Genomic DNA, 26990 nt, shown 5'->3' with positions numbered 1-26990 from the left:
CTCTAGCAGACCCTTCATTGCACAGTTAGATACACCTTGAGTTCCCTTCCTTAAAACAACCAAACCAAAACCATCCTGGACTCAACATCTTCTCCGTCCAGCTTCTGCCCTACCACCTTCCCTTTGCGGCTCCACCTCTAGAAACGTCTGCCTTCCATCTCCGTTTCCTCTCCCCTCACCCTTCCACCCCCTGCAAACTGCCTTCCACCCTCACGCCTCTACTGGAGCTGTCCCTGCCAGACTCGCCAGCCCCCTTCTCATCAGGAAAGCTGAGGGGCAGTTGTTGACCCTCGTTTCATCTACTGGTGGCATTTGCTGCTGTTAACCACTCCTTCTAGAAACACGCCCATGACCCTCATGGCCCCGGGTCCTGATTCTTCTCCAACAACTGTGGCTGTTGCTTCCCAGTCTCCACTGCGGGCCCCTCTGACTCTGCCTGTCCCCGAAATGGGGATGCTCCCGAGCTCCTTCCCAGGCCACTCTGCGTGGCTCCCCCACTGTACACCTTCTGACATCCAGGCTGCTATTCCCAGGTGCCTACCTGACACCCTCACTTGGACGTCTCATCTCATAAGCTCTTCACACTCGGCAGCTCCAAATCTAAACTTTTCACTTCGGCGGGGCTCTCTGCCTCAGAGAATAGCACCGCGAGGGCTTAGCTGGTGAGCCCGGAGCCTGGCGTTCCCCCTCGACTCACCTCTCAACCTGCACACTCACCGGCCAGTCAGTAATTCCTGTCAGTTCCAGCACTTCACCTCCCCTGCTCCACCTCAGGTGAGCCTGCCATCCTTCTGACGTTACTACATCTCCCCACTTAGGCCATACATGGTCAGGGAACTGGGATTACACCTTATGCTATTCTAGAGCCTAGTGCCATGGTGAGCAGTCATAAATGTCTGTCTAATAAATATGTATGAATAAATAAATGGTGAAATGGGTGGCATCCTTTTAATTTAGTGGAATTTCTTACTACATTCTTCAAAGACTAAGTGTATTTTCTTATATTAATATATTAACCTCCCCTCCACCTTTTTCCAGAGTACCTACAACGTTTGGGTGCCAATTAAGACGGCTGTTTCCTAAGAGAGCTCTTTGGTTCAGGCACTGAGCTGATGAGTTGCTGGGGGCAGTATTTACCTCTTGCTCCCTAAACTGTCCCCCCTCCTGTAATCACTCCATCAAGTTCACACGATCTATGGTGCCTGGGATGATGACACCTCCATAAATCAGTTCTCAACCTGCTGGTTGTTGCTTAAGTGCCCAGGTGACGAATGTCCTTCTGCGCCTCTTGGTGCAGAATTTTTTTTTTTTTTTTTTTTTTTTTTTTTTTTTTGTGGTACGCGGGCCTCTCACTGTTGTGGCCTCTCCCGTGGCGGAGCACAGGCTCCGGACACGCAGGCTCAGCGGCCATGGCTCACGAGCTCAGCCGCTCCGCGACATGTGGGATCTTCCCAGACCGGGGCACGAACCCATGTCCCCTGCATCGGCAGGCGGACTCTCAACCACTGCGCTACCAGGGAAGCCCCAGAATATTTTGATTGATTTAACAAAGGTTCTGATTCAGTCAAAGGCTGTGAATGCGTTAGCGGCATGGAGGAACAATGTCCCAGGACTCCAAGCAAGAGTGAAAAAGAAACAGCAAAGGCCAGCAGCTGGGATGGATGCAGGTTTGCTGTTCTACAGTCATTGCCTGTTTTCGGACTTTAGTCCTTTTGAGATGCATGTGTAGAATTTGCAAACTGCTAACCGACAAGGGTTGCAGGTTCATGCTCACCTTTCATCACATTTAATCAGAATCACACTGTCTGTTCCAATGCCCAAGGCTGCAGCTCCCTTCTTGAGAGAAAAATGGCTCTGAAAAAGAAAGTACATTTGTAATCACTACCATCTATCTGCTTAAGTCTTGATCACCTTGCAAAACTGAAACTCTGTATCCATTAAACAACAACTCCCCATTCCTCCCTCCCCAGCCCCTGGTGACTACCCTTCTACTTTCTATCTCTATGAATCTGACTACTTTAGTGCCTCATGTAAGTGGAACCACACAATAATTATTTTTCTGTGACTGCCTTATTTCACGAGCATAATGTCCTCAAGGTTCATCCATGTTGTAGCATGTCTCGGAATTTCCTTCCTTCTTAATGCTCAATCACATTCATTTTATGTATACACAGCAATCTGTTTTTTCATTCATGCATCAACGGACCCCTGGGTTGCTTCTACCTTTTGGCCATTGTGAATAATGCTGCTATGAACATGGATGTACAAATATCTCCTTGAGCCTTTGCTTTTATTTTATTTATTTTTTATTTTTTTTTGCGATACGCGGGCCTCTCACTGTTGTGGCCTCTCCCATTGCGGAGCACAGGCTCTGGACGCACAGGCTCAGTGGCCACGGCTCACGGGCCCAGCCGCTCCGCGGCATGTGGGATCTTCCCGGACCGGGGCACGAACCCGTGTCCCCTGCATCAGCAGGCAGACTCCCAACCACTGCACCACCAGGGAAGCCCTGAGCCTCGCTTTTAATTCTTTTGGTATATATACCCAGAAGTGGAATTGCTGGATCATATGGTAATTCTGTTTTTGAGGAACTGCTCTATTTTCTTCCATAAGGCTGCACCACTTTACTTTCTCACGCACAGTGCACAACTGTTCCAATTTCTCCATACCCTTGTCAATGGTGTTGTTTTCTGTTTTTCGATAATAGTCATTCAAATGGGTGTGGGGTGCTACTTCATTATGATCTTGCTTTGTATTTCTCTAATCGTTAGTGATGTTGTGCATCTTTTCATGTGCTTATTGGCCATTTGTACATCTTCTTTGGAGAAATGTCTATACAAGTTCTTTGCCCTTTTCTGAAGGGGGTTGGTTGGTTTTTTGTTATTGTTGAATTCGCTTGGGCTTTTGCATGAAGATAACAAGACCCTGGAAATTATTCAAGAACCTGTTACCCCAACACACAGTAACCTACGCCAATCTCACGTACAAGGCATAAGAACACAGCAACAGCAGCTGTGTACTGTATGGCTCCCAGACTGACATTTCCCTACCCAGAGATTACATTCAGTTTCTCTCGAGTTCAGTGAAATTGCGTGCACTCAAGTAAGAGAAGCTGGCCTGAAATCCAGCACTCTTCATCCCAGACTCATTGGAGGGGCTGTCTGTTGTGGAGATGACTGTCCAGCCCAGGGTGTGATCAGGAAGGAGGCATCGGTCACTGGCTTGGCAGACAGCGCCCGCGGAAAGGCCACCCTGACGGGCCACCACTGAATCTTTGTTTGTGATTTTGGTTATTGATTCCGGGGAAGAATCCGAATCTCGATGGCTGTAATCACTGTGCAATCTGGAGAGTGGAGAGGGGCTAACCTCGCCCAGCTGTACTGCATCTGTGAGCAGCCTCTTACTATTAACTACAGATCATTAAGCTTTCCAAAAGGGGAGCTGTTTCCTCAATTTACATCACCAAAGGGCTGCTGACTGGAATTTTAAATGGCTCCAGAGTGTACTCTCCTCGAATGCCTGCTTTTGACTCTGAATTCTTTTTCTTTTTTTAAATTATTTTTTATTGCAGTATAGTTGCTTTACAATGTTGCGTGAGTTTCTGCTGTACAGCAAAGTGAATCAGCGCCATGTATACATATATCCCCTCTTTTTTGGATTTCCTTCCCATTTAGGTCACCACAGAGCACTGAGTAGAGGTCCCTGTGCTCTACAGTAGGTTCTCATTAGTTCTCTATTTTATACATAGTATCAATAGTGTACATATGTCAATGGCTCCTCGGAATTCTTAAATATGCAGCCTAGGGACTGTTAACATGCATATGTCTAGGGGGTGTGGCTAGTAAGCAAGAAGAAATCACATTTATAACAGCAGCCAATACTATAAACCAATAAATGAGGCACTGAATAGAGGAGCTTTAAAAGCCCCGTGTAGCTAAGAGTAGAGATGGGAAAGGATCATCAGTCTCATTTTACAACCTTAGGAAGACAACATGCAGAATCCTTAGGAAGATACCTGGGAACTAGGAAAGCTTAATTGGAAAGATACATGACTCCTCCACCAAAAAAAAAAAAAAGTGTTCTCTCTTACATAGTTACTGGATCCCTGGACCACCCCTGAAAGAAGATGCTCAGGGGGAAAACAGCACTAAGTCTGTTTCTGCCATGAGGGCACAGAGTCGAGGTGCCAGCTGCCCCACTGAGCAAGCATTCACTACCCAGATTAGGCCCCTCAGTGAATGAGCTTGTAAGCACTGTTAAATCAAACACAAACGGAGACTCGAATATTCCCTGAGCAGACAAAACCAGTTTAGTCAGAGAAGCAAAGCTTAATTTAGCTGATTTTGCAAGACAAGTGAGGCTCACTTGACCTGGGTCACTTCTCACTTAACGCCTCTGAAAATCGTGAGACTTAAATTGTTCTCCCCGATTCATATGAGGGAACCACTAACCAATTCCCTTTCATTTAAGAAAATTCTATTGCAACCAATCACTGGGAAGAATCAACAGTCACTGCCTCCACGTCATATAAGCTGCTTTGTAAAATCCACCTCTGAGTCTCCTTCCACGTTTTGGTTGGAGCGCTCATGGTTTGCAAACTGTCTTCTTGGTGTGTGTGTAACAGGGAAGAGCAAAATCTGACTCCATGTTGGATCTGTTTCTTTTGCTTCAACCTTTGCTTTTCGTTGCTTTTGCTACTGTAATCAATAAAAGGATGCTATCTATAACTGTAAGCATACATAATGGCCTGCCTCAGGAACCCTGCCCCTCTGTCTGAATGTTAAACTAAAGCGCCTTTGTTCAGCTCACAGGGAGACATTCTGACCCTGCCCACCTGTGAAAGGCTACAGAAAAGAAGAAATTAACACATTCCCTCCCCAATGCTGGCCAAGCCAGGAGATGTTTTGCAAGACTTATGGCCTTTTTACTTTACTTCCTCACCCCCTCCCCCTCTTTGTTCTATAAAAGAAACTGGCATCCAGACCCCAGTAAGTTGGTGTTCTGGGCTGCTAATCCACCATCTTCTCAGACACCTGGCTTTCTGAACGAAGTCACCATTCCTTGCCTCAACACCTCGTCTCCCAATTATTGGCCTGTCCTGCAGCAAGCAGACTGAGCTTGGATTTGGTAACATGTGTACCATAAACTTTTACTAATTATGACTTCGGTGATTCACTGGTTTTGTTTCTGTTTTTTTCCTTCCTGAACTTTTGACAGCACTAAACAGCTAAATGGCCCCCGGGGGGTAAGTAAGAGATCTGGTGCACCCGGTCGATGCGAGGAAGTAGTCTTGTCTGGCCTTTAATGAGGAAGAATGGGGATTCTCAAATGAGGAGCAATTACCTAGGATAATGGATCACCATACCAAATGCCGCACATCTAAAGGAAGAACACTTGCCGGAACAGGAAGCTTCAAGATGGGGAACAAAGGAGTGAAAAAGAAAATTAGGTACCGAACAGTGAGTTTGTTTACGTTTTCAGGAGAGGGAGCAGGGAAATAGCTAAATGTTATCCATAAATAGCCAGGGACCAAGAAAGAAGGCACTTGAGTGGAAAAAAAAGACACTTCCGAGGGACGAAGAAACGTGAAGACAGCTTAAGTGGCAGGGCTCCCTGTGCTGGTGAGAACATGTGAGGAGAATCATTCTTACTCCTTGGCACCATGTTTAATGGAACCACTTGTTGATAAATCAGAGCAGAGGGCAGCGTCCTGGAGGCTGAGGACCCTGGGAACCAGGTATCTAGAGAGAGCTCAGAGGATGCTTGGTCACAAGCAGAGGGCGTTAGGGACACGTGGCATGGCGGGTTCACATCTGAAGGGCTGTGCCAGGATGGGGGTAGACGCGCCGGGTGACTTCAGAAGGTAAAACCATGAACACAGATTGGAAGCTACAAGGATTCTGTCGCATCCCCAAATCATCAGCGGTCTTGTAATGATCAGTTGTTCATCAATGGAATGGCTGGGGGATGAGTTAACGAAGAGCCCCCTCCCCCCACCCTGATTCTGGAAAACAAACCATAGACCCCTGATAGAATCTAGTGGTTACTTAGGACTAAATCATGTTTCTATTCAAGGGTAACAGACCTTAAAACCCATATGATTTTTATTTTACACTAAATGAAAAACTCAAGGGTGAAGATTAATTTCTCCATCTTTTAAAAAATATAAGTAATCTTGGTATGGGCTACATAATTCAGCTGGTATTTTAACTGGGTGCAATTAAACATGGGACTTTACAGTTACAGAATAATTGTAATTTTAAAAGAAGCAAGTTTTGGGGCTTGAGTGGGATGAGATTATCCAGAGTAAGAAGGTGTGAGAATGAGGGCCCATCCCACCCAGCCCCATGACTGGAGAACATGCCTAGGGATCTTTCTTCTTTAATGGGGACAATAAATGTCTCCCGTCTTTAGGCATGGTGGGAGAGTAAGGGAAATGGTAGAAGGCTCTGAGACAAAGCATTTCGGTCTCTTGCCATGCGGTTTCTCCTCCTCCATTACAATGGAGATAAGCACTTTAGACAGCTGCCTTCATTCTTTCAAGCCATTGTTGGTCACATCCAGATATTTAATGGAGGCTCAGCTTCAGCTGCCTTGTGGGCCGCAGGGTTTCAGGGAAAGCGTCCGAGGCTCCGGGGACACAAAGATGATCAAGACAGCCCTCCGCAGCCAGCTGTCGCCCTATCTCCTCTCCCTCGTCCCCTCCCCTCTTGCTCTCTACCTGGTGGTAGTGGCCTTCCCGGTCTTTTGTGAGCTTTGCTAAACTTGTTCTTGCCTCTGGACCTTTTTACTTGCTGTTGCATTTCTCAGAAAACCCTTCCCTCACCTATGCATGTGGCTCCCTGCCTCATTTGATGCAGGTCTCTCCTATACATCACCTCCACAGACACCTTTCACGACCATGTTGCAAAGTAGGCCATTACCATGCCACTCTCTTGTCACCACCTGACATGAGAGTAGATATTTAGTAGCCTACTGTCTTTCCCCCACTAGGATAGGCTGCACGAGGGCGAAGACTTTGTTGAAATAGTTAACAAGCATCTGTTGAATCTGACCATGTGCGCAGAGAACAAGTTCAGGGAAATATCCACTACTTGCTGCTGTAAATCTCTGGCCGCAATGTTGATGTGTGGCTTTGGTGACTGGGGCCAGATGATGGTGGGCTAAATGGACCCCAGTGCCTCTTATCTATGGCCTATTCTAAAAGCACATCCAAGTGGCTATATGTATATGTATAGCTGATTCACTTTGCTGTACACCTGAGACTAACACAAGACTGTAAATCAACTATACTCCAATAAAAAGTTTTTAAAAAGAAATTGTTCTATGGATATTTGCATATTCACTTATGATAGTAGTAATTATAATAAAGGGTAATACTTGAAACAACAACAAAAATAAAATAAAATAAAAGCATGTCCAGAGGTCTTCTTGGCACCCACCCCAGACAGCCTCCCATGGGGTCCTTCCCAAGCAGGAAGCAGTTGTAGGCCCTTCTAACCAGACGAGCTGCTTGGGGGAAAGAAAAAGAAGCAACCCAAAGACTTCAAACAAAGAAAAAGGACACACTAGGCTGGAATACTCAGCTCCTAACTCTCTGACAGTCCATCAAACCTTTACCTCTTAGCTCTAAGGTCTATCGATCATCCTTGGATTTGATCCTTTCATACCAACAGCCTTTCCCTTTGTGGGTGGAGTGAATGGCACATGTGTGTAGGAACACAGAACACAGGCGGATGGATTACGCATCGTTACACATCATGGATGCCCAGCAAGGAAATCTTGAAGTCCAACCTATGAAAGAGCCGGAATCTGCTCCTTTGACCTCTCCCTATGCCCTGGAGCCCCCTCCCCCATCATCGATGACGGGACCAATAGTCTCTCCCTGTCCTCCTATTTCTGCACACCCCTTCCCGGCACCCCCTAGTTTGCCTCCTATACTGTCTCAGAGAAGCTGGTAGCTCTTGTTCTTGCTTCTGCTCATCAAATGGTCTAAAAGGGCACCCTGCTTTGGAAAGCATCTGACGTACAGAGAAGCTTGTACTCTGGGAGACCGCCTCATTCATTTCTAATGATCATGATTTGGAGGGCAGGGGATTGCCCGCCACGTTCTTAGAGCCTCCATGTGAGTCAGAGGTGATGTGGGTCTGCACACAAGGCATTTCTGTGAAGCTGCTACCTTATTACTTTCCCTCAAAGCTATAGTTTAAAGTTACCCCGGTGTGAGTTTGTGCCCTAAGTATATTTTAAAAGAAAGGAATGGTGTGCACCAGGATTAAGCAGACCCAACGGGCATGTGTGGTGACAAGCATGAACACCAGCACTAAGCATGTATGCAGTCACATGAAAGCAATTATTTCTATGATTTTAGGATCCTGAGAAGAGTGAAATGAACATGTGTTGTGGAAAGAGGTCACTTGGCATGGAAACAACCTAAATGTCCATCAACAGATGAATGAATAAAGAAGATGTGGTACATAAAAACAATGGAACATTAGCCATTAAAAAAAATGAAAGAATGCCACCTGCAGCAACATGGATGGACCTAGAGATTATCACACTAAGTGAAGTAAGTCAGACGGAGAAAGACAGATACCGTATGGTATCACCTATATGTGGAATCTAAAATATGACACAAATGAACTTATCTATGACACAGAAACAGACTCACAGACAGAGAACAGATTTGTGGTTACCAAGGAGGGGAAGGTGGGGAGGGATGGATTGGGACTTAGGAATTAGCAGATGCAAACTATTACATAGAGAATGGATAAACAACAAGGTCCTACTGTATAGCACAGGGAACTATATTCAATATCCTGTGATAAACCATAATGGGAAAGAATATGAAGAAGATTATATATATGATGGAATCGCTTTGCTGTAGAGCAGAAATTAACACAACATTGTAAATCAACTATACTTCAATTTAAAATTTTTTTTTTAAAAAGCAAGAGGTCATTTGAGATAAAATGACCTGGCTCTAGTTAGTCAAGTTATTCTCTTGTTCTGAACCACTGTTTGCTCAGCTGCAAGGATGAATCCCTCTCCTGTTGGTGTGAGAAGTGTAGCTACTGCATGGGAAGGACCTACAGGTCGCCCAGCATCAACAGATGCTCACAGAGTTGTGGCCCTTCCAATCCTCCAGCCTCACACCTAATGTGATGCCATCCTCAGGTCTCTCTGGGTACCTTGAGCAGAATTTTGTTAATGAATTAAACAAAATTAAATTACATGTTAATTCACTTTATGTCTTAAAATAAACATACGCCATATTGGAGCATGTAAAAAAATCTCAAAATCATACAGGTAACAATAGAGAATCCAAACCCTCCCACAGCTGTGACTCCTTGGGCATTGCTTCGTATTTTGAGAGAGGGGCCATTATCCATCTTAAGAAAATAACTGGCCCCAAATACGCCTTCATCCTGCCTCCTGGAGACGTTCAGCTCTCTACCCATCGGGACACCAGTGGGTGGCTGGTTACAAGGGCAGTGTTAGCTGCCATTTGCGGAGTGTTTACTAAAGGCCAGGTACTGTATTATCTCACTTCATCCTCCCAACAACTACATGAGCTGGGTATTATAATCCATGTTGGACAGATGAGGAAGAAATGAAGTAGGTAATCCAAAGTCACGTCCTGGAAAGTGGCAGAGCAGGGCCTATCATCATTTCTAGTCCATTCCAAAGCTTATGGGCTCCGTCCACTAACCTGAAGAAAAATAGGTCTAGCCAGTGACTCCCGACCTGGCACTTGGAGCAAGGGAGAGTCACCCACCCCATGAGGAATGTGACCTCAGGGGCACTTGGAGGGGTGACCGTCCTCTTCTTATTTGTCTCTTCTCTGACAGTACAATGCCTGCTCTTTGAGAATGTCTCCTCATTCCTTTGTCTCCTATTGCAGTGAAAATACCCCCAGGAGAGGCAACACTTAGCTTTTACAATCATATACATGGCTCTCAGGTTCTTTCCTAAGAGTAGGTTTTGATGGGATTGGGTAGAAGAGAAGATGACACAGGGGTGATGAGGACCCTACAAGGAAAAGGAGTGGGGAACGCAGAGGCGGAGGACGGGGTGCCGGGGGTGAAGTGGACCCGGTTCACTAGTTCACTTACTGAAAGTTCGGTCAGTGTTTCTGTCTAATGAGAAGCATGACATGGGAGCTTTTTCCAAGCTGCCTGGTCACCATTTGCTTTTTGCTTTTGTTTTTAACAGAAAGGACATCTATTTTTTGGAAATTGAAACCCTCTCAAAAAGTGTGGTTATATGAAAACATCTTTCTAAGGCAAATGATGAGAATCACCTCCCCATGGAAGTGGGCTGAGGTCACGAGGGGCCTCAGCAGAACACTGGTGACGGGTTCCAGGAGCCGTGGACCCGAGCTGAGCCTGGCGTGTTAAGAGTGGAATGAGTTAGTTATGGTGATTTGCCTGAAAGATCCCAGTGTCTGCTGTGATTATAAGGAACATTTTTCCTAGATGCGATTATGCTGTTTCACTGAAGTTATTTCTGGAAGAGCTTGTGTCACATGAGGAAATAAGAGGAATTTGGAATTAAGCTCACGGTTGGGGCTTTCAGAAGATTTAGAGAGAGAGAGAGAGAGATGTGAATTACTGAGCTGGGATCTTAGCTTTCCTCTAAACCTCCTTTCAAAACAGGACCTAAAAGTCATCAGATTAATTTTTGCCAAGCTCTTCTATCGCTGAGTTTGATGAGATTCCAGCAAAGGATGAGTACGGAACCATATAATCTTTAAGATCCCTTCCAATTTTGTCATTCTACATTTTGGAGGAAAATCATCTTGGAGCTCCTAACTCATAAACGCTATCTCTTGTTTCAACTCAGTGATTTATGTTCTTCTGTTCTTCATCGCAATACTATTTGTTTGATTTAGTCCTATGCAAATTTCAAGAAAACTGTTCGATTCGAAAAAACAAACCCAGCTTGCCCTGCTTATCAGCTAGGGAAAGTTCTAGTGTGTTTTGGTGGCCGGAAAAGTGATGGGTAGCTTTGTGCGATGTGGCAGAGACAGAGTGAAGTGTCAGCTAGAAAACATAAGATGACCCTTTGCTTTCTGAACATTGAAGTTTCTGGCTGGGTGCTGGAGGATGACAGTTTCTCAACCCCATTTTCATCTCTATGGCGCTAACCACATCCAGTTATAAACTCTGTGCTCAGAATAGGAGAAAGGACAGCAACTGGACCTGGTTCAATAGATGAGGAAACTGTACTAGCATTAGAATAACCAACATGAAGAAAACAGGATTTGAGAAAAGATGCTTCAAGTGAATGGAGAACAGCCAGCTAGAGTGGCGATCAGGTCAGCCAGCCTAGGAGCTGAAAGAGCAGTGTTGGGATTGTTGGAAAACTGAGACTCTAGAGCTGATGCTGCCATTGACTGGACATGAAACCTTGGGCAAGACATCTTCCACCTCTGGGGCTTGGCTTCTTCATCCATAAAACAAGGTGTTGTTGTTGTTTTCAAGTTACCTAATATTTATGTAGAGCTCCCTATGTCCCAGGCACTGAGGGAAGTGTTTTTTAAGGCTCTCATTTGATTCTCCAAAAGTCTTGGGCCTTGGAAACTCTCCTAGAGCATAAAGGGAGACCGTAACTGAAGCAGCTCCTGCCTTGGCCATTGGCCTCCCTTCTCCCCACAGGATCCACACAGCAGCGCCCCCATCACCCTTCTCCCTGCAGGTCAAGGGATTCAGGAAGGAAACCTCCACGCAGAGATGGAAACAGGCCTGGAGAAAAGGCATTTGAGAACGGACTTGGCAATTTTCTTTCTTTAGCCTGGGAAGATCTATTTCTGGGGCTGGTGGGAACAGTGACTGTGAAATCCGAAAAGACTAGGGAAAGATCTGGCCTGGCCTGAAGGTAGAAGGAGCTGCACTAAAGGATGAATAGGGTCGAACGGCCCTGAGGTCTGGAGCCCAGCAGCAACTAGACACGGGGCTTGTGCTGCCTCTTAACTTGGAGCTTCAAGGCAGGACTCACTTTTAAGGGCTCATCTGTCCAGAATGGTTTGGATCAAGTGCTCCAGGAGACATGGGAGAAGCCCTTCCCAGCCCAACCTATGGGTATCAAGGAGGATTTGTGTGTGTGTGTGGCGGGGGCATGGAGAAGGAACAGTTGAGCATCACCTTCACGTAAAGAAAAAAGCTCTTGGTGGAAATCTGACTCGGGAAGGTACAAAGTGTTAAAGCGATTGATGATCTGTGGTTTATAAAACTCTGTCGCTGTATCTCTTAATCTGGTTTCTGCACTGGTAGCTGGGGCAGGGCCCTCACTGGTCTGGGAGTCAGGAAATCTGCTTAATCCTGGCTCTACCTACCTAGCTAACTGCAGCCTCTTCATTTAAAAAAAAATGCTGAGAACAATCTCTGTTCTGCTGGGCCCACAGGGTTGAATCAGATGAACTTTTGTCTATTAGAAGTTGGAAATGGTCCACAGAAATCAGATATAAGGTTTTGTACATTGGAAGGAGAGCTCATCTGTCAAAATAATCTTTGAGTCAGAAACAACTGGTATTTTAGGTTCATCATTTTCAAATGTTCTTCCATAATTATGGGCACAGATAGAAATACCAGAAGGCGGCGGGAGGATCGAATGGTTGCCGTAGTCGTTTCTTTCTGAATCACCTTTCTTTTCTTGGAAAATGGAGAAAGAGATTGAAGTTGACAATATCAAGGAACAAAGGCATAGCAAAATTATCCTCAGATCACATGACCTGGACTTTCTGAGCAACGCTGAGGGAACTTACATCCAACTTGAGCCCAAGAAACTCGTGCAGAAATCAGAGAGCACAAGGAACTTGCTGGTAGGTCAACCTCATTTCAGGATGTGGAAACAGCACGGAAACCAAAGGAAGAAGATGCCAATATAAGATCACCTGGGCTTTTTAGTCTGAGAATACAGTACATGTAACTATTTAGGGATCCAAATCCACTTTAGGGAAATCCTAATTGGAAGGCAAATTACCTTATACTTTTCTACCCATGGAGAAGCTGAGAAATGAGAGTTATCTCATGGTGGGGACCTAGGCTTGGTAGCATGAATGATGTGCCCCCCAAAGATGTTCACATCCTAATCCCTTAAACCTGTGACTCTGTCACCTTACATGGCAAAGGGGACTTTGAAGATGTGATGAAGGACCTTGAGATGAAAGATTATCCTGTGTTACCAGGGTGTAATCACAAGAGAAAGAGGGAGACAGGAGAATCGGGGCCAGGGAAGGAGCTGAAAGCAGAGGTCAGAGACGGGGGCGAGGGGACTGGAAGACCTGCTGCTGCTGGTTTTGAAGATGGAAGAAGTGGCCCTGACCCAAGGCGGGCAAGCAGCCTCTAGAAACCGGAAAGGCAAGGAAATGGATGCTCTCCTATGGTATCCAGAAGGAACACAGCCCTGCCTGACCCACTACAGATTTCTGACTTCCGGATCGGCAGGATAATGAATTCATGTTGTTTTAAGCCATGAAGTTTGTAGTAATTTGTTCCAGCAGCAATAGGAAAGTAAAACATCAGAGGCTGCTAAATTTGATGCCTATAAATCGAGGAAGGGCATTAAATTAAAATGCTGTGACGTGACTGAAAGCAAGACGCTAAAGACGCGAAGGAGAAATCATTCGTTTCCTTTAATTCCACGGCTGGTGGAGTGGTTGTGAATTGTATTCACTGGCTTCCCACCGGTACTTGCCTTTTGTTTCCTTGTTATGAACACACACACACACACCACTTAAAATAGGAAAAAGGAAAGTTCTGTGGTAGATCTGAGTCCTTCCCCATCTCCCAGCTCCCCGGCCCTCAGAGGCTTTTCAGTCTCGGAGGCAATCGTTTCCTAGACTCTAGGCTACCTTGAAACAGATGTCGTGAAGGAACAATCTTAGGAATTGCGCAGCAGGTGATGCTTACGAACACCTGTCAAGAAGAGACTCTGGTTCCCCGCAGGTCACATGTGGCAGGACAGTTTGGCACCGAGACCTTGCTCAAACAGCTGCTCTGTGGCTTTGAACTTGCGTGCTGCATTGCCCTGGCACATGCGAGAAAGATGGTGGCTTGGCAGGCTAAAGCTGTTTGGCTTCCTTTATGTGCACAGGATGGGCCATTTTTCCAGTGCCTCAGTGGTAGTAGGAACGACGGCATTAACTCTTTAAAGGCCATGGAAGGAATGTGAAGCACCATTCCCTGGAGCCCCAAACGCTCAGCGTCCTGCCCGGACAGCAGCCTGGCAGTAGACAGGAGCCTCTGCTTGGCTGACACAGATCCGGCCCAGAGAGGAGATACGACAGTCACTAGACCATTTCTCTACAGTGATGAAACCTCTGGTTAAGTCAGCCGCAAAAGCGTCTCAAGGAACCAAGAGGGTACAATACCTGATCGGAACTTTATAACAGAAAGACTGTTTCAACAGGATGCTTGGGAGTTTTGAGTTACATAGGCACAGCATTGATGATGCAATGAGTTCACGGTTACTCTACCCTTCTCCTCCTCCCATTGCCCCAGAATGTGACATTATTACAGAGAAGTAAGTAAAGGAATGAGGGGTGAAAGCATTCTGCTTTCTCTTTGAGCATTTTCTTGAATTTCAAAAACAAAGCAGCTCACCCCATTCTACCACCCAGCCGATCTCTCCCCTCATTCTGTCCCAAGAAGTATCTTCTGGAAAGAGAAACCATGGGGTAAAGTATTTCCAAATACCATCCCTTTAACCGGGGCTTTAAGGAATATAACCTTAAACTTGGAAAGAACGTTGACACCTACATGCTCAGACGTGAAGGCAATGAGCCTGGGGACCGCAGCCATCCCTTTCTCCTTGACCTCAGGGAACATCTTAAAGCGCGCAATCAGCATAGCGTACATGTTGGATATAGCGCCACCTAAAGGGCAGAGCAAAAAGTTACCTCTTCTAGTCACTGTCAACGTCATCATTTCACATGCAAGCAACATTCCTTATTTCCATTGACCTAGAGTCCTCCTTGGACACAGGAGAATACCTTCTTACTGGTTGTCCTTTGAGTTGAATCCACAGACTCAAAGGCACTAGCTAAGAGGGTCCAGAGAAGGAGCATTTAGCCCAACTCTAGGATGGATGCCAGCCTTCCACACCCAACTCTCACTGGGGGACTGCAGTTGACTCTGCTCTTACTAGGAGCCCTTTGAAGAGGCTTTTAAGAACTTAAAAAGTGTTGCCTTCCTTCTTGGCTTGACAGTGTGGTCATTCTGCATTAGGCCTGTGATAAACTTATATCATGGAGAGGACATTTGGAGAGGACATTTCTTTTCATTTCAGCTCATGCAATGCCTTGCACTTGGACTGAGAAATCAGTTGCTATTAATGAGGTGGACTGTTAACAGCCCTTATAGGATGAGGATAAACACCCAAGCCCATCTCATCATATTCATCTGTTAATTCTCCCCAAATGGTTCTTCCCTCTCAATGCCATCATTGAAATATAATTTTAATGCTTACAATTTCATCATTATAGGAAAATACACAACAAAGGGAATTTGGAGTCCATACTGAATTACTCTTCATGTGTCATCCTAAGGTTGGCAAGGATTTCATACCATAAGATCTGTATCTTATAAGTAGAGTCTCATTTGACAAGCAAAGGAAAGTGAGCTTCTCCCCAGGATTGTTGGAAAGTTTAGGATTTTTGCTAACCAGGTAAAAGACAGATCGTTGCGAATGCACCTGGATATGCTGATGTGGGAGCTGTGAGACCACGAGGCAGAGTGAAGACACAGCGAGCCCCCCCAACCCACAGGGGGAGGCGCCCGGGCTCTGCCATCACGTGAGTTCTCTGAGCTCCTTTCCCTTCTGGTGGCTGTGGAGGAGGGTTCTCTGTACCAAGCTGGATGGCCCACGCAGGGCCATGACTCTGCCTTGTCTCTGCCCTGGGCTCTGATGCAAGCAGGCAACCTGGCAGAACAGCAGTAGTCACCCAGAGCCTGGCTTTGTCATCAGTCAGAATGAGGACAGTCCCTACCTCTTCCGGACCCCAGAGACACAGAACGACTAGAATCCAGGTCAAGCCTGCTCTGAGCAGGCCTGACCGTGCAGGATGCTGGTGGGCAAAGGATCAGCTTTTAAAGGAAGTTTCACTCTAGCTCATGGTTTCTCCATCCTGGCACTCAGGGGTGTTTCAGGCTGGATAATTCCTTATGGTGGGGATTCCCTGGGCATCCCTGGCCTCTACCCACCAGATGCCAGTAGGACTACATGCCCCCCGTCCCCAAATGAGTTGTGACAATCAAAATTTTCTCCAAAGACACTGCCAAATATCCCCTGGGGACAAAATAGCTCCCAGTTGAGAACCACTGCCCTAGTTCTTTTCAGAGAGGCTGGGGAGAAAGGAGAGAGGAAGAAAAAGGGCAAGATGGACACAGAGAGAGTGCACTTCCCAGGACAACTGTCCAGGGAGTCCCACTCTGCTTCCCACTCTTAGTCTCATGGCTCAGTCATTCTCCATCTAAAGGTTCAGCCGTCCAGAGAGGGATGAAGAGGCTCCTGGGTCTCTGGACAGAGCAGACTGCACTGTGTCACACAGGCAGGAGGACAGATGCATGAGCCCTACGTGCTCTTCTTTCCCAGGAATCTTCCAGAGAAAGGGTGCAAAAGCAAGACCCAAAACATTCTGAAAATCCTGTTAGGTACGAAAAGGTTTGTGCACGATATCCCTGAGCGGTGACGTTCTCTAGTTCCCTCTGGGTCCCAGCTGAGGGTTACATCCCATAAACAGATTTCTTCTAGAAGTCTCAAAGGACTCTCCATGAAGCATGTCGCCTCTGGCTGTCACAGATGGAGGTGTAAGGACACTGGGCTGCTATATATTCAAGCACAGACCTAACTCTTCATGTCTAGTCCCAGGCAATGGGACTCTCAGGTCTCAGGCACATAGATGTGGGATTTCCCTTATGTCCACCCCTTAAATCATAAGACCCTTTCCCCAGGAATAAGGCTGGATGCTACCCAGAAAGGCATCCATTAACAAGTAAGGATGCTGTGATCCGTCTCTCCTCTGTAACGCCTTGTAGAAAGCAGGGCAGAAACAGGTTGCTGATGACCTTTTCTTTTGTCCCCTTCTGATTCTGCAAGGTCTGCATTACACTGTAGCCTGGCATCTACGGCTTCCACCTCGGGGTCAGAGCATGGGGTCTTCAGGATCTAAGGAAGGGGCCTCAGGATCAAGTTCTAGTCTCTTCTACCTGATCGTTCCCCACCACTGATGAGGGTGGCAGCCCTTAGTCCATATCTGGCTTCGCAGAGCTGCCAAAGAGGAGTCTTTCTCTGGCTGTGTATTTTCTGGGGCAGGTGGGTCCCAAGACCAGCCAGGTAAGATAGGCCTGGCCCAACCCCCCTTAGCCACCTTTTCCGGGGCCACCGGAGCAGCCGTTCTCTTCCCACTCTTGGGAACCATTAAAAGAGAGCCCAAGGTGCTCCTGGTTGCCTCAGAACAGCTCAATCACACAACCGATCTTACAAGAGAGGGAAGAATAAAGGTAGAAACAGCGTTGATCTCTGTACCCTACCTAGTTCCTCATGATAAAACACCTTAAGAGCATCAGTTCCAGTTAATGATGACAAACTTCCCTCAATTGGGGATGGTTTTCCAAAGGAACACTAAATACTCAGTTCCCTACAAAATAAAGCTAGCTTGAAATTCATCACGGCTGGTGTTCAATGACTTTAAATTAAAAAAGGCAAATTTTCCCTTTCATTTAACTAACACATCTTCCTTCAGCCCCTGAAAACATATGCTACGGCTTTAAAACCAGAAAATAAAACAGCCGATCTGAGCTCACAGATAAAGCTGCTTCATTTAAGGCTTGGCCCTGAGGCCACTGTTACTCTTCGTCATTTCTTCCTTCTGCCTTCCCTTCACTTTCTCTCTCCCTCATCACCCCCTTGTCTTTGTGGATCTGCTGAAGAGGGATCCCGACTTGGCCTTTGCTCTGCCTGACACAATGGCTGGTGCGGCTCTGGCCTCCCCAGTGGGGTGAGCCCCGGGGCAGTAACACCCATTCTGAAGACCCCTCTCTTGCCGCTGAGGAGGTGACAGTCTGCACGCCAGCTTTCCTTTCCACGGGTCAGTGACTCTCTCTCTTCCCACTGCCTTCCTAACTTTTATTTCATCTCCGCATCAAACCAAGGTCACGCACACAGACCCAGGAACCAAAAGCGGGACTTTCTGTCTCAGGTTGATTTTCTTGGCTGGAAGAGGTGTAAATAACGGAGCTGAGAATGCAATGGCTGGTGATAAAAGGCAGGATGGGAAAGACTGGAAGATTGAATGACATCATAAAGAAGCAAAAGAATGAGAAACCTCTTGAAGAAATCGTCACCCTCTCTCTTAGCTCTAAGAAACTCCTCCTTTCACTGAGGCTTGGGAGAGTGAATTCTCCTGATTCTATAATTCCCTTATGAGGAGTCTTTCCTCCTTTGTTCCACATGATCCGTATCCTATGTGTAGGATCACAGTAGAAGTACTGGGTTAATACCATTGCTGATTATGCTTTTTTTGAACACAAATAGTTAATATTCAAGCATGGTGTAGTTGGCTTGGAGGTGTGGTCAATGGTCACATGCACTTAATTACATTCATTCTTTTGATCAGTATATAGCCTATTTAACCTAATGCAGAAACACAGACTAGATATTTAATCATTTCTAGGTTCATAATAAGGCATGACATATCAGAAGAAAAAAACACAAAGAAAAGTTAAAATATCATATACCAGGAGAAAATATCCCATCACCAGAGCCCCCAGGCCAGCCAATGATTTCTCTCATTTTCTTTAGCGTGACATATTCCAAAAGCACAAATACTGGAGCAATTTCATAGGTGAACCTGAAACGTAGTAATGGCCACATTTTATGTCCGTAACTCAAAGGAATAATTCATCATTACAGTATCTACAGAACAATTTCAATCTACAGAACAATTTACCATTACAGCACTGGGCAGAGAGAAAAATGCTTTGCTCAGTTTTCTATATTCCTAAAGTCAAGAGCTTCAATCATTGGCTTAATGAGCAAGGGTCATTTATCACAGTGAATAAATATATTGCAGAGTAACATTATAACACTATCTAAAAGACAACATCCGGTCCCATTGCTCTCTCATATTATACATAATTATAAATCCAACATGCCCCAAAATGTCCCTTTGGTGTTTAGAACATGGTGTATAACTTTGATTGCATGAAAGATATATCAGGACTATCTTTTAAGCTAAAGCAAACATCTATACTCCTCTGAAGTTCGTCTCACTATTTTAGGGGCTACTTAATAAAAAGAGATTTTTCACATGAGAGGTAGAATAAAGATTATGGAATCTCATTAATAATTATCCTGGATTACACAAAAACACGTTTAGCTACTTACATGTTAGTGTTTGCTGTTGATGTCAGCCAGTCTGCTGCTAATCCAACCATATCCAGTCCTGTAGAAAGTTGATTGAAATATCTGGGATGCCCTGAATTAGACAGAACACCAGAATCAGGATGAATCTGATGAAAATAAATGCTTCCGAAACACATGATTTCTCTGCTAAAGAACCTTGAAAGATCCTTCAGTAATAGGAAATGCATACTCAGAAACCCATCTCTCTCTCTCACTCACACACACACACACACACACACACACACACACACACACACATCCCAAAGGAGCATTTCCTTTAACAAGAGAAACTGTTTTGGGTTTTGATATTTCTTAAAACATACTCTAAAAATCTTCCTTTAAACATACCCTATAAAAAAATAATCGTGATTTGCAATGTGGACACTCGTTTATTTTCTAGCATTCTTTCAATATATTTGCAAACTCAAATGCCGGTGCAATCCAAAGCTATTCATCCTGGGAATCAGTCATGTACCATGACATCCGCCAGGCATGCTAACATCCACGGTAATATCAGTGACAAATGGCTGATGATCAGAAAAGACAAGGCAAAAATGAGAAAATAGGACACTCTATTGAGTGGTTTGTTCTGGACTCAAAAGGTGATGACTGTCTAAAGATGATATGAACAGACCTAATTGTCAATTCTTTTCTGTCTGAATATTCGATCATAAACAACAGAGCTCCTTCGTAGTTGCAATTCAAAATAAAGCTAAATACAGTCAACATCACTGTCTTGTCAACAAGATACATGAAGGTATAGTCAATGGACTGATCAGTCTATTAGCCAGGCTTATCTAATTAACTCCTGGATTCCTCTAAAACTCTCTAAAGGGGATGACACGCAAACACTCCTGAGGCTATTACTTAAAATGTGATTGTAAAGATCTCATTAGAATTCCACTTCCTTGTCTTGCCCCACACAAGCCTATCTATAAATCTGTGATTTGTTTAGCAGCAAAAATTTTGGAAGATTAACGATTATGGAAATAGCCTCTGATGAAAAGGCATCTGCCACTTACTGGACGCCTGTCTGAAGCCTGGGGATGTGAGAGTCTCCCATGCCAGCATGGACAAAACAAGATAAAGGAAGGCAATGGGGAAAGCAGAGACAAAAGTCAACACAAAGCTGATCTCGGGACCAGGACCAGAGCGTTTCTCTTATCAGCCGTGGGCATGTGGCCAGACCATGAGACCCCAAGAAGAGATAGGAGCTGGGAAAGAGCACATCTTAAAGAGATTGGGGTTTGGGCAGCTCTCGCTCGTTCTCCGGCATTGTCTTACCTCCCTTTGGCCCTGCACGGTGCCCTTCAAGCTTTTTGCTCTGATGCTGACCCCGTCAGTCTGCGCATCCACAGAAAGGGAAACAGGCTCGCTGCTACTCCTCTCCGCCTCATTGCTCCCCATTTCATTAGCGCTCACAGCTGAAATCATAGCCCTCTTCTCCCTCCTGAGGCCCCTTCATCCCTCTTTCCCTAAGCCATTTCTTTGAAGCGAGGAAATTAATAAGGATTAGCAAATCTATCCATTAATCAACTCTCCCAACTCACATGCATTTTCTGGACAAATCTGGTACCTATGATCACACACTAACTCTATGGAAACGTTGGCATGAAAACCTCTGCATAAAATTGAGAGGGATCCCAAGATATGTGTTGTGCCCCAGGTAATCAGAAGGTCAATTCACCCGATGACTTCGGGAAACTGTGGAAAGAACTCTGATGCTTCATTTGCTTGGCTTCCTTCTTCCATAAATTTTTGACCTTGGTCTATTTCACCTAAATCTCTCCTGCCTCAAAATCTGCATTCACTGATAACGACGTGGAAACACGCAGGGAGATGCTTTGACAAACCACAACAATGTGTCCTCTTGATTTCCGCAGAAATATTGTATTTGCTCGCTTCCCATGAACTTATAGGCTGCCGCCGAATCCAGGCAGGGTTCCCTGAGACCTGCCTGCCTGCTGTCCTAGCCGCTACTGCTACTGCCCACCCCCCGCCGGCCCCATGTTGTGAGCCAGCGCCCGGCCAAGGAGTCGGGTGGCCACGCGCTGCCGCCAGAGACAGCGAGTTTGAAACCAGAGATTAGAGCTGCTCCCGCCTCTGGACCACTCCCCACAGATCAGCAAATGAGCCAGGAAGGACGCGCAGACTCTGTGAACAGCCAGCCGCAGGCAGCTGTGACCCTGGTGTCCGTTGGGAAGGGGCCCCAAGTCGGTCCAGGCTGCTCTCTCTGGACCCGCGACACACACCCAAGGATGGCCTGGTTTACTGATGCTTCAATGCCTTTGTCTCATGGCTGAGTTCAGAGATTCAAGACAAGATTAAGCCCTCCACCACCCCACCCCACCACTAGCAAACCCAACGACCCCAGCAAACGCTAATTATTCCAGAATTTTATCATTCTCTGCACTTCTCAGTTTTCTTTTGCAACATTCCTTACAGAGGTAATTTTAACAATGCATGAAGCCTTCCCCCCTGCCCCTCACTTCTCTCTAAGCCTGGAGTCCAAGTGGAAATTAGGTTAAAGACTCTCAGTAGAAAGCAGATGATAACATGCATTTTATAAAAGAATCTTCTGAGGGGCATTAGCACACCTAATGGTAGCAGTGATGGTAACTGCTTCACAGACCCTAAATAGTACTAGTTGTCAAATACAAGTTACAGCATGAAACCTATAAACTTGCCAGTCAAAAAGGAAGATGACAGCTGTTAATTACTTGAAATGCTATTGGGGGTGGGGGGAAGGACTGGAAGACTACATATGTTATGAAGAATATTGACACTGAATTAATATTGATATGCCTTGGTCAGAAATCCAGCTCAATCATGCTTTTTCTGACCTTTAAATAAAATGCATTAGAGCTACACTGACCAACAGTTTCACAAGCATTACGGCAAAATCTAAGCGTTGAGTTGGCCCATCTTTTCCCGACACTAAATGAAACATTGACAGACAGAGCTATTACTATCATTGACCTACAACTTCCATTATCTTAACTCTTTAAATTGCATTTCAGACACCACCAGCTTTTAAGGATGAAGACGTGAAACATTTTTATAGATTCTTTTTGGCTTGGTAACAATCAAAATAATAGGTAGCAATTTACTGTTAATGTATTTAAATATTAGGTTGGGGAATAGATCAAATACAAATGAACTAAAAGCATTGCTCAGGTCTGCACCTACAGGTACACGAAAATCTGGAAGAAAAACCATCTTTAGTACCTAGTACACACATCATGTGGACTCTCTGTGAATATAATTGAGAATGAAATCTAAGAAGTCTTCAAAATTCATATTCCATAGATTGAGTCTGATAGAAATCTCCGAGTTAAATTCTTTTCCCTATGTATCTAATTCTAAGCCTATACTTTCACAAAAGTGGATAATAATAGTACGGGAAATCAATTTCCTAAGGCTTCTATGCATATCTTTCCTCTCTGTTGGTAAAAAGAATGTGCAAAAACAAAACAAAACAAAACAAAGGGCTAAAAGTCACACGGCAAACATTCTTAAAACCTGTTGTTGATTAGAAGGATACTGATAATTCATGTAATTCAAAACTTGCAAAGAAAAAGATTGAGTTTCTAGGGAAATTAATATTTTGTGATATTTTACAGATTTATTTGTTAGCAAATCTTTTTTAAGGCTAAAAATCAATTTAGATCCACAAGATCTCCCCTCCCCCCAAATTCATTCACATTTATTTTTATTGCTTTAATGAAGTGTAGTGCCACCATGTATCAGGATGATTAGAGGCAAAGTAGAAAACGAAGGGGTAATCAAAACCTGGGGAGATGAACAGCTGACTTTGTGTAGATAAAATAAAAGCTTAGAGGGCACCCACATAAATGTTACACCTGGGGCTATAAAATGGATAGAGTGTGAAGAATACTATAAAAAAGCAATAAATACAAGATAGACTAAAAATGTTTGCCCTTAAGGATATCTGATTCTCCTCTATCCCTTTTTTCTTTGTCATACATACAGAATGGTTAGGAAGCATGAACATCCTTGTAGAACATGGCTGAATTGTTAAGCTAGTTTGTATTCTGTTTTCTTTTGTGTACATTTATTTAAAAACAGAGGAAACCTGGAGTTCAAATCTGAAGTCTTGGTCACTTGAGACAATGCCAAAATATTATCCTGCTGCTTCAACCATTACATGGATGGTTTGTCCAATTTCTGGTGCTTTCTATGCCAAGGAAATACCAGCACTGCACTGGTGTTTGGGCTTTTGTTTGGATCATGCCTTTTGCTCTTTCATTTCGAGATTCCCTTTCTTTCTCTATTTTCGGTCATTTCTACAGGCCTCTGTTGACAAATGGTTGCTTCTACATCAGTGGTTAATTTCCATGGTCAAATAGTGCAGTGTAAGATCTGATGATTTATACTTAGATGACGTTTCTGACATTATCAACTTCACAAGCATGAACAGTAACAGCAAAGGGTGCTATTGATGTTAATCATTCTAATCATGACTATTTTCTTAAATGACAAAGATAACTTTGTAAATCTGAAATTATCACTAACTCCATAAAATGAAACATTTTTATAGAAAAAATTAAAGCTTTAAAAGAAAAAAGAGCTTTATTATTTCTGATTGGACAATACCTGTTTTAATGGCATATTTTAGAGTTGTCTGGCAATGCATCAAAATTTCCTCCAAATTTTGTGGTTGGTCTGCCAATCCCCAGTTATATTCTTGAAGAAGCTCATTAGGGTAATGGAAGTCAATCACTTTGGTTGATCTATCGAAAGTTTTCACCACATACTGAAGCAAAATGTCCATAACATCTTGCAGAAATGCCAAAGTGGGTCTTTCTCCATCACACGCTGGTAGCAGGTCTAAAGAATGGAATCAAAATGCCACATTTTAATTTTACAATGAAACTATCCAGGGCAAGTTTGTCAGCTGACAATTTCTCTTTGAACCGAGAGATTTTACGTTTTAAAAAAATCTTCTGGAAACGAGAGCATTTTCTTTAAAGAGGAGGGATTCTTCAAAGATGAAGGAATGAAAAAAATTCCGATTCCTCTCCCTACCCCAAATTATTTCTTGCATTTCAGTTCATAACTTGTTTGCTTACTTCCTTTCTTATTTCTTTTCTTTTTCTTTCTTTCTTTTTTTTTTTTTAAGAGACTATGCCTCCATTCATTTGTTTCCCCGGCGTTCCCGCTAAATGTTATTTCTCAGTAAATCTTCTTAAATGATCACGGAAACACTTCAAGTCAGGAATGTTTGAGGAATGCCTTTGGGCATATCAGGCAAAATGGATCATGCAATGTTAGGATCTCTGGCCTATTAAGAAAGCCCACTGTTTCCAAAGACAGCGTGTGTGTGTGTGTGTGTGTGTGTGTGTGTGTGTGTGTGTGCGCGCGCGCGCATGTTTGGGTGACCGCGTGTGTAAGCGCAAGGGAGTAAAACCGCGCGCAGGTCTCACGTGAATCGTTCTCCTGTGAAAATACAGCTACAAATTACTCTTGCGATATAAAGACCTAGAAAGTCTCAGAAATTTTGAACTGGAAACTGCGTCCCACCCGAGGCCTCAGCGGCACCGAGGAGCGGACCTGGAGCCAGGGCGCGCGCGGGCGCCTCGGCCACCGCAGACCCGAGGGCGGCGCCCGGCCGAGAGCGCCGCGGCCCCGGAGCTCCCTTAGAACGCGGGCGCCCAGCGCCCGGCGCCCAGCGCCCAGCGCCCAGCAGAGGCCGGGGTCGGACCGAGGGGGGCAGGCCCAGCCTTTCTCGCTGTCGCCTTAAGGTTCTCCTAAGGTCCGCTTCCGCCCTCCACTCGACGCCCCGGCTCAGGCTCCCGGCGCGGGGTCCCTCCTGGCCGCGGTGGGCGGGCCACGGCGAGGGGCAGAGGCTCCCGGGGGCCCCGCGAGGCGCCTTTACCTGTTGCGTGTAGAAACGCGTAGTTGATCCCCGCTTTGGGGCAGCTGCAGGGCTTCTGGTTGCAGGCGCAGGCGGCCTTGCGGGAGGCGGCCCTCGGGGGCTGGATTCCGCCGCTCTCTGCCGGCTTCTCGGCGTCCCCGTAGAGCAGGGCTGGGCAAGGACACGGAGCGCGGACCTCAGTCAGCCGCCCGCCGGCCCGGCTCCCAGCACCCCGCCCGTCCCCGGCCAAAAATCAAGAATCTCCGACCCTCGATGGGATGCGGAGGTGAGAAGGTGCCTTTGCCCCCCGCGGGCTCCGAGGCGCCTGGCCACGTCCGCCTCCCTCCCCCGGGCACCGGCACTCACCGCACAGCTTGTTTCCGATGCCGCCCGTGAACCTCTGAGCCACCTGACACCAGGCCCTCGCTGTAAGGAAAGACAGGCAGGAGGAGGGCGAGGCCGTAAGAAAAGAGCAGAAAGACGTGTGAAATTTCGTTCTTTGTGAACGACGTCAACGTCAACGGGGTCCGGGAAAGGCTGCCTGCGGCCCCGCACAGCGGGCAGGTGCGGGAGGCGCGCGGGAGGTGCCCTGGGTTAGGGCAAAGTCCCCTTCCTGCCTCGCTTGGGCGAGTTCTCCTAGACACCGAGGCTGTCCATTTGCTCACAGGCTCTCCTTCCAGGCAGAGAATTCTCCCCCCTTTCCAGTTTTTCTTTTCCCCACCGCCACTCCGTCCCTCTCCAGGGTCCAGACACGACGATGGCGGCAGTGCCCCAGGCCCGCGAGTTCGGTGTCCAGGAGACGCCGCCGTGTTTTGGGGGCTCTCCCAGACTTCAGCGGAAAGGGCCAGAGATTCTCTGGGCATCTTCCCAGGGGATAAGAGCCTGTGGGGGGTTTGGTCTCTTGGGTCATCAGGGACACACCCCGAGGGCAGGGCTAAGCGTCCGAAGTTTCCCACTGCAAGTGGAAAAACCTCTTTCAATCTTCCCCAGCCCCGCAAACCCCAGTCCACCCGCAAAGCTCGCCTCCTGCAGGTCCCGGTTCTCCTACCTGTGCCAGGGTTCTCGGGGTCCCCGGAACCATCTTCAGATGCGAAGGACCAAAAGCCGGAGCCGGGAGATGCCATCGGCCCTGCGAGGCTGGAGCAGGACGCCTCCGAATGCGAACTGTCGGCGAGCTGCCCTCCGATCCGCCCTGCACGCGCGCGTGCGTGTGTGTGAGTGTGCGTGTGTGTGTGGCGGGATGAGGACACCGCGCGGGGACCGGCGCGGCCGCCCCGCAGAGGGTGGGTGTCACACAGGGACAGGAAACGTGCGTGTCTGCGGGTGCGTGCGCGCGTGTGTGTGTGTGCTGGGATTAGAGCTTAGAGACGTGGCAACGCTCTGAAAGCTCTGGGGGTTGAACAGAAAAGGCAGTTGCGGGGTCCTCACAGCCAGGAGATGGGAAAGCCCGGAGCGCCGGAGCGATTTTGAAGGAGAGGGAGCCCAATAGGGAAGGATAAGGGGACGGCGGAAGAAAAAGCGGCAGAGGGAGGGAGCTGAACCTTGAGAGTGCGAGGCAGACAGTGCGCCAGAGCTGGAGTCAGAGTGAGTGGGTGGCAGGCGTGCGTGAGGCGTGATGGTGCCGGCTGCCCCCGCGGGCCCGGGTGCGCTGTCCGGAGTGCTCACGCGGCTGAGCGCGCGTGCCTCAGCAGGGGTAGACCAGAGA

At 46.3% G+C, this 26990-nt stretch overlaps 1 protein-coding gene across 1 annotated transcript in view; it reads right to left on the bottom strand.

The window, feature by feature from the left end:
• The window catches only part of GAD2 (glutamate decarboxylase 2), a 66870-nt gene extending 40461 nt beyond the window's left edge, over positions 1 to 26409 (bottom strand). The window contains exons 1-8 of the mRNA XM_004315833.4: positions 26334 to 26409; positions 25652 to 25711; positions 25307 to 25456; positions 24025 to 24258; positions 19390 to 19480; positions 18741 to 18853; positions 14763 to 14878; positions 1775 to 1854 (exon numbers count right to left, since the gene is read on the bottom strand). Of these exons, the coding sequence (XP_004315881.1) occupies positions 1775 to 1854; positions 14763 to 14878; positions 18741 to 18853; positions 19390 to 19480; positions 24025 to 24258; positions 25307 to 25456; positions 25652 to 25711; positions 26334 to 26409 (920 nt within the window). The remainder of the gene's footprint in view (positions 1 to 1774; positions 1855 to 14762; positions 14879 to 18740; positions 18854 to 19389; positions 19481 to 24024; positions 24259 to 25306; positions 25457 to 25651; positions 25712 to 26333) is intronic.
• Positions 26410 to 26990: the final 581 nt, after the last annotated feature.

This window comes from Tursiops truncatus, chromosome 2 (assembly GCF_011762595.2).
Source record: "Tursiops truncatus isolate mTurTru1 chromosome 2, mTurTru1.mat.Y, whole genome shotgun sequence".
Taxonomy (NCBI): Eukaryota; Metazoa; Chordata; class Mammalia; order Artiodactyla; family Delphinidae; genus Tursiops; species Tursiops truncatus.
Note: the sequence above shows the minus strand (reverse complement) of the source record. Positions and strands in the feature narration are given on the sequence as shown.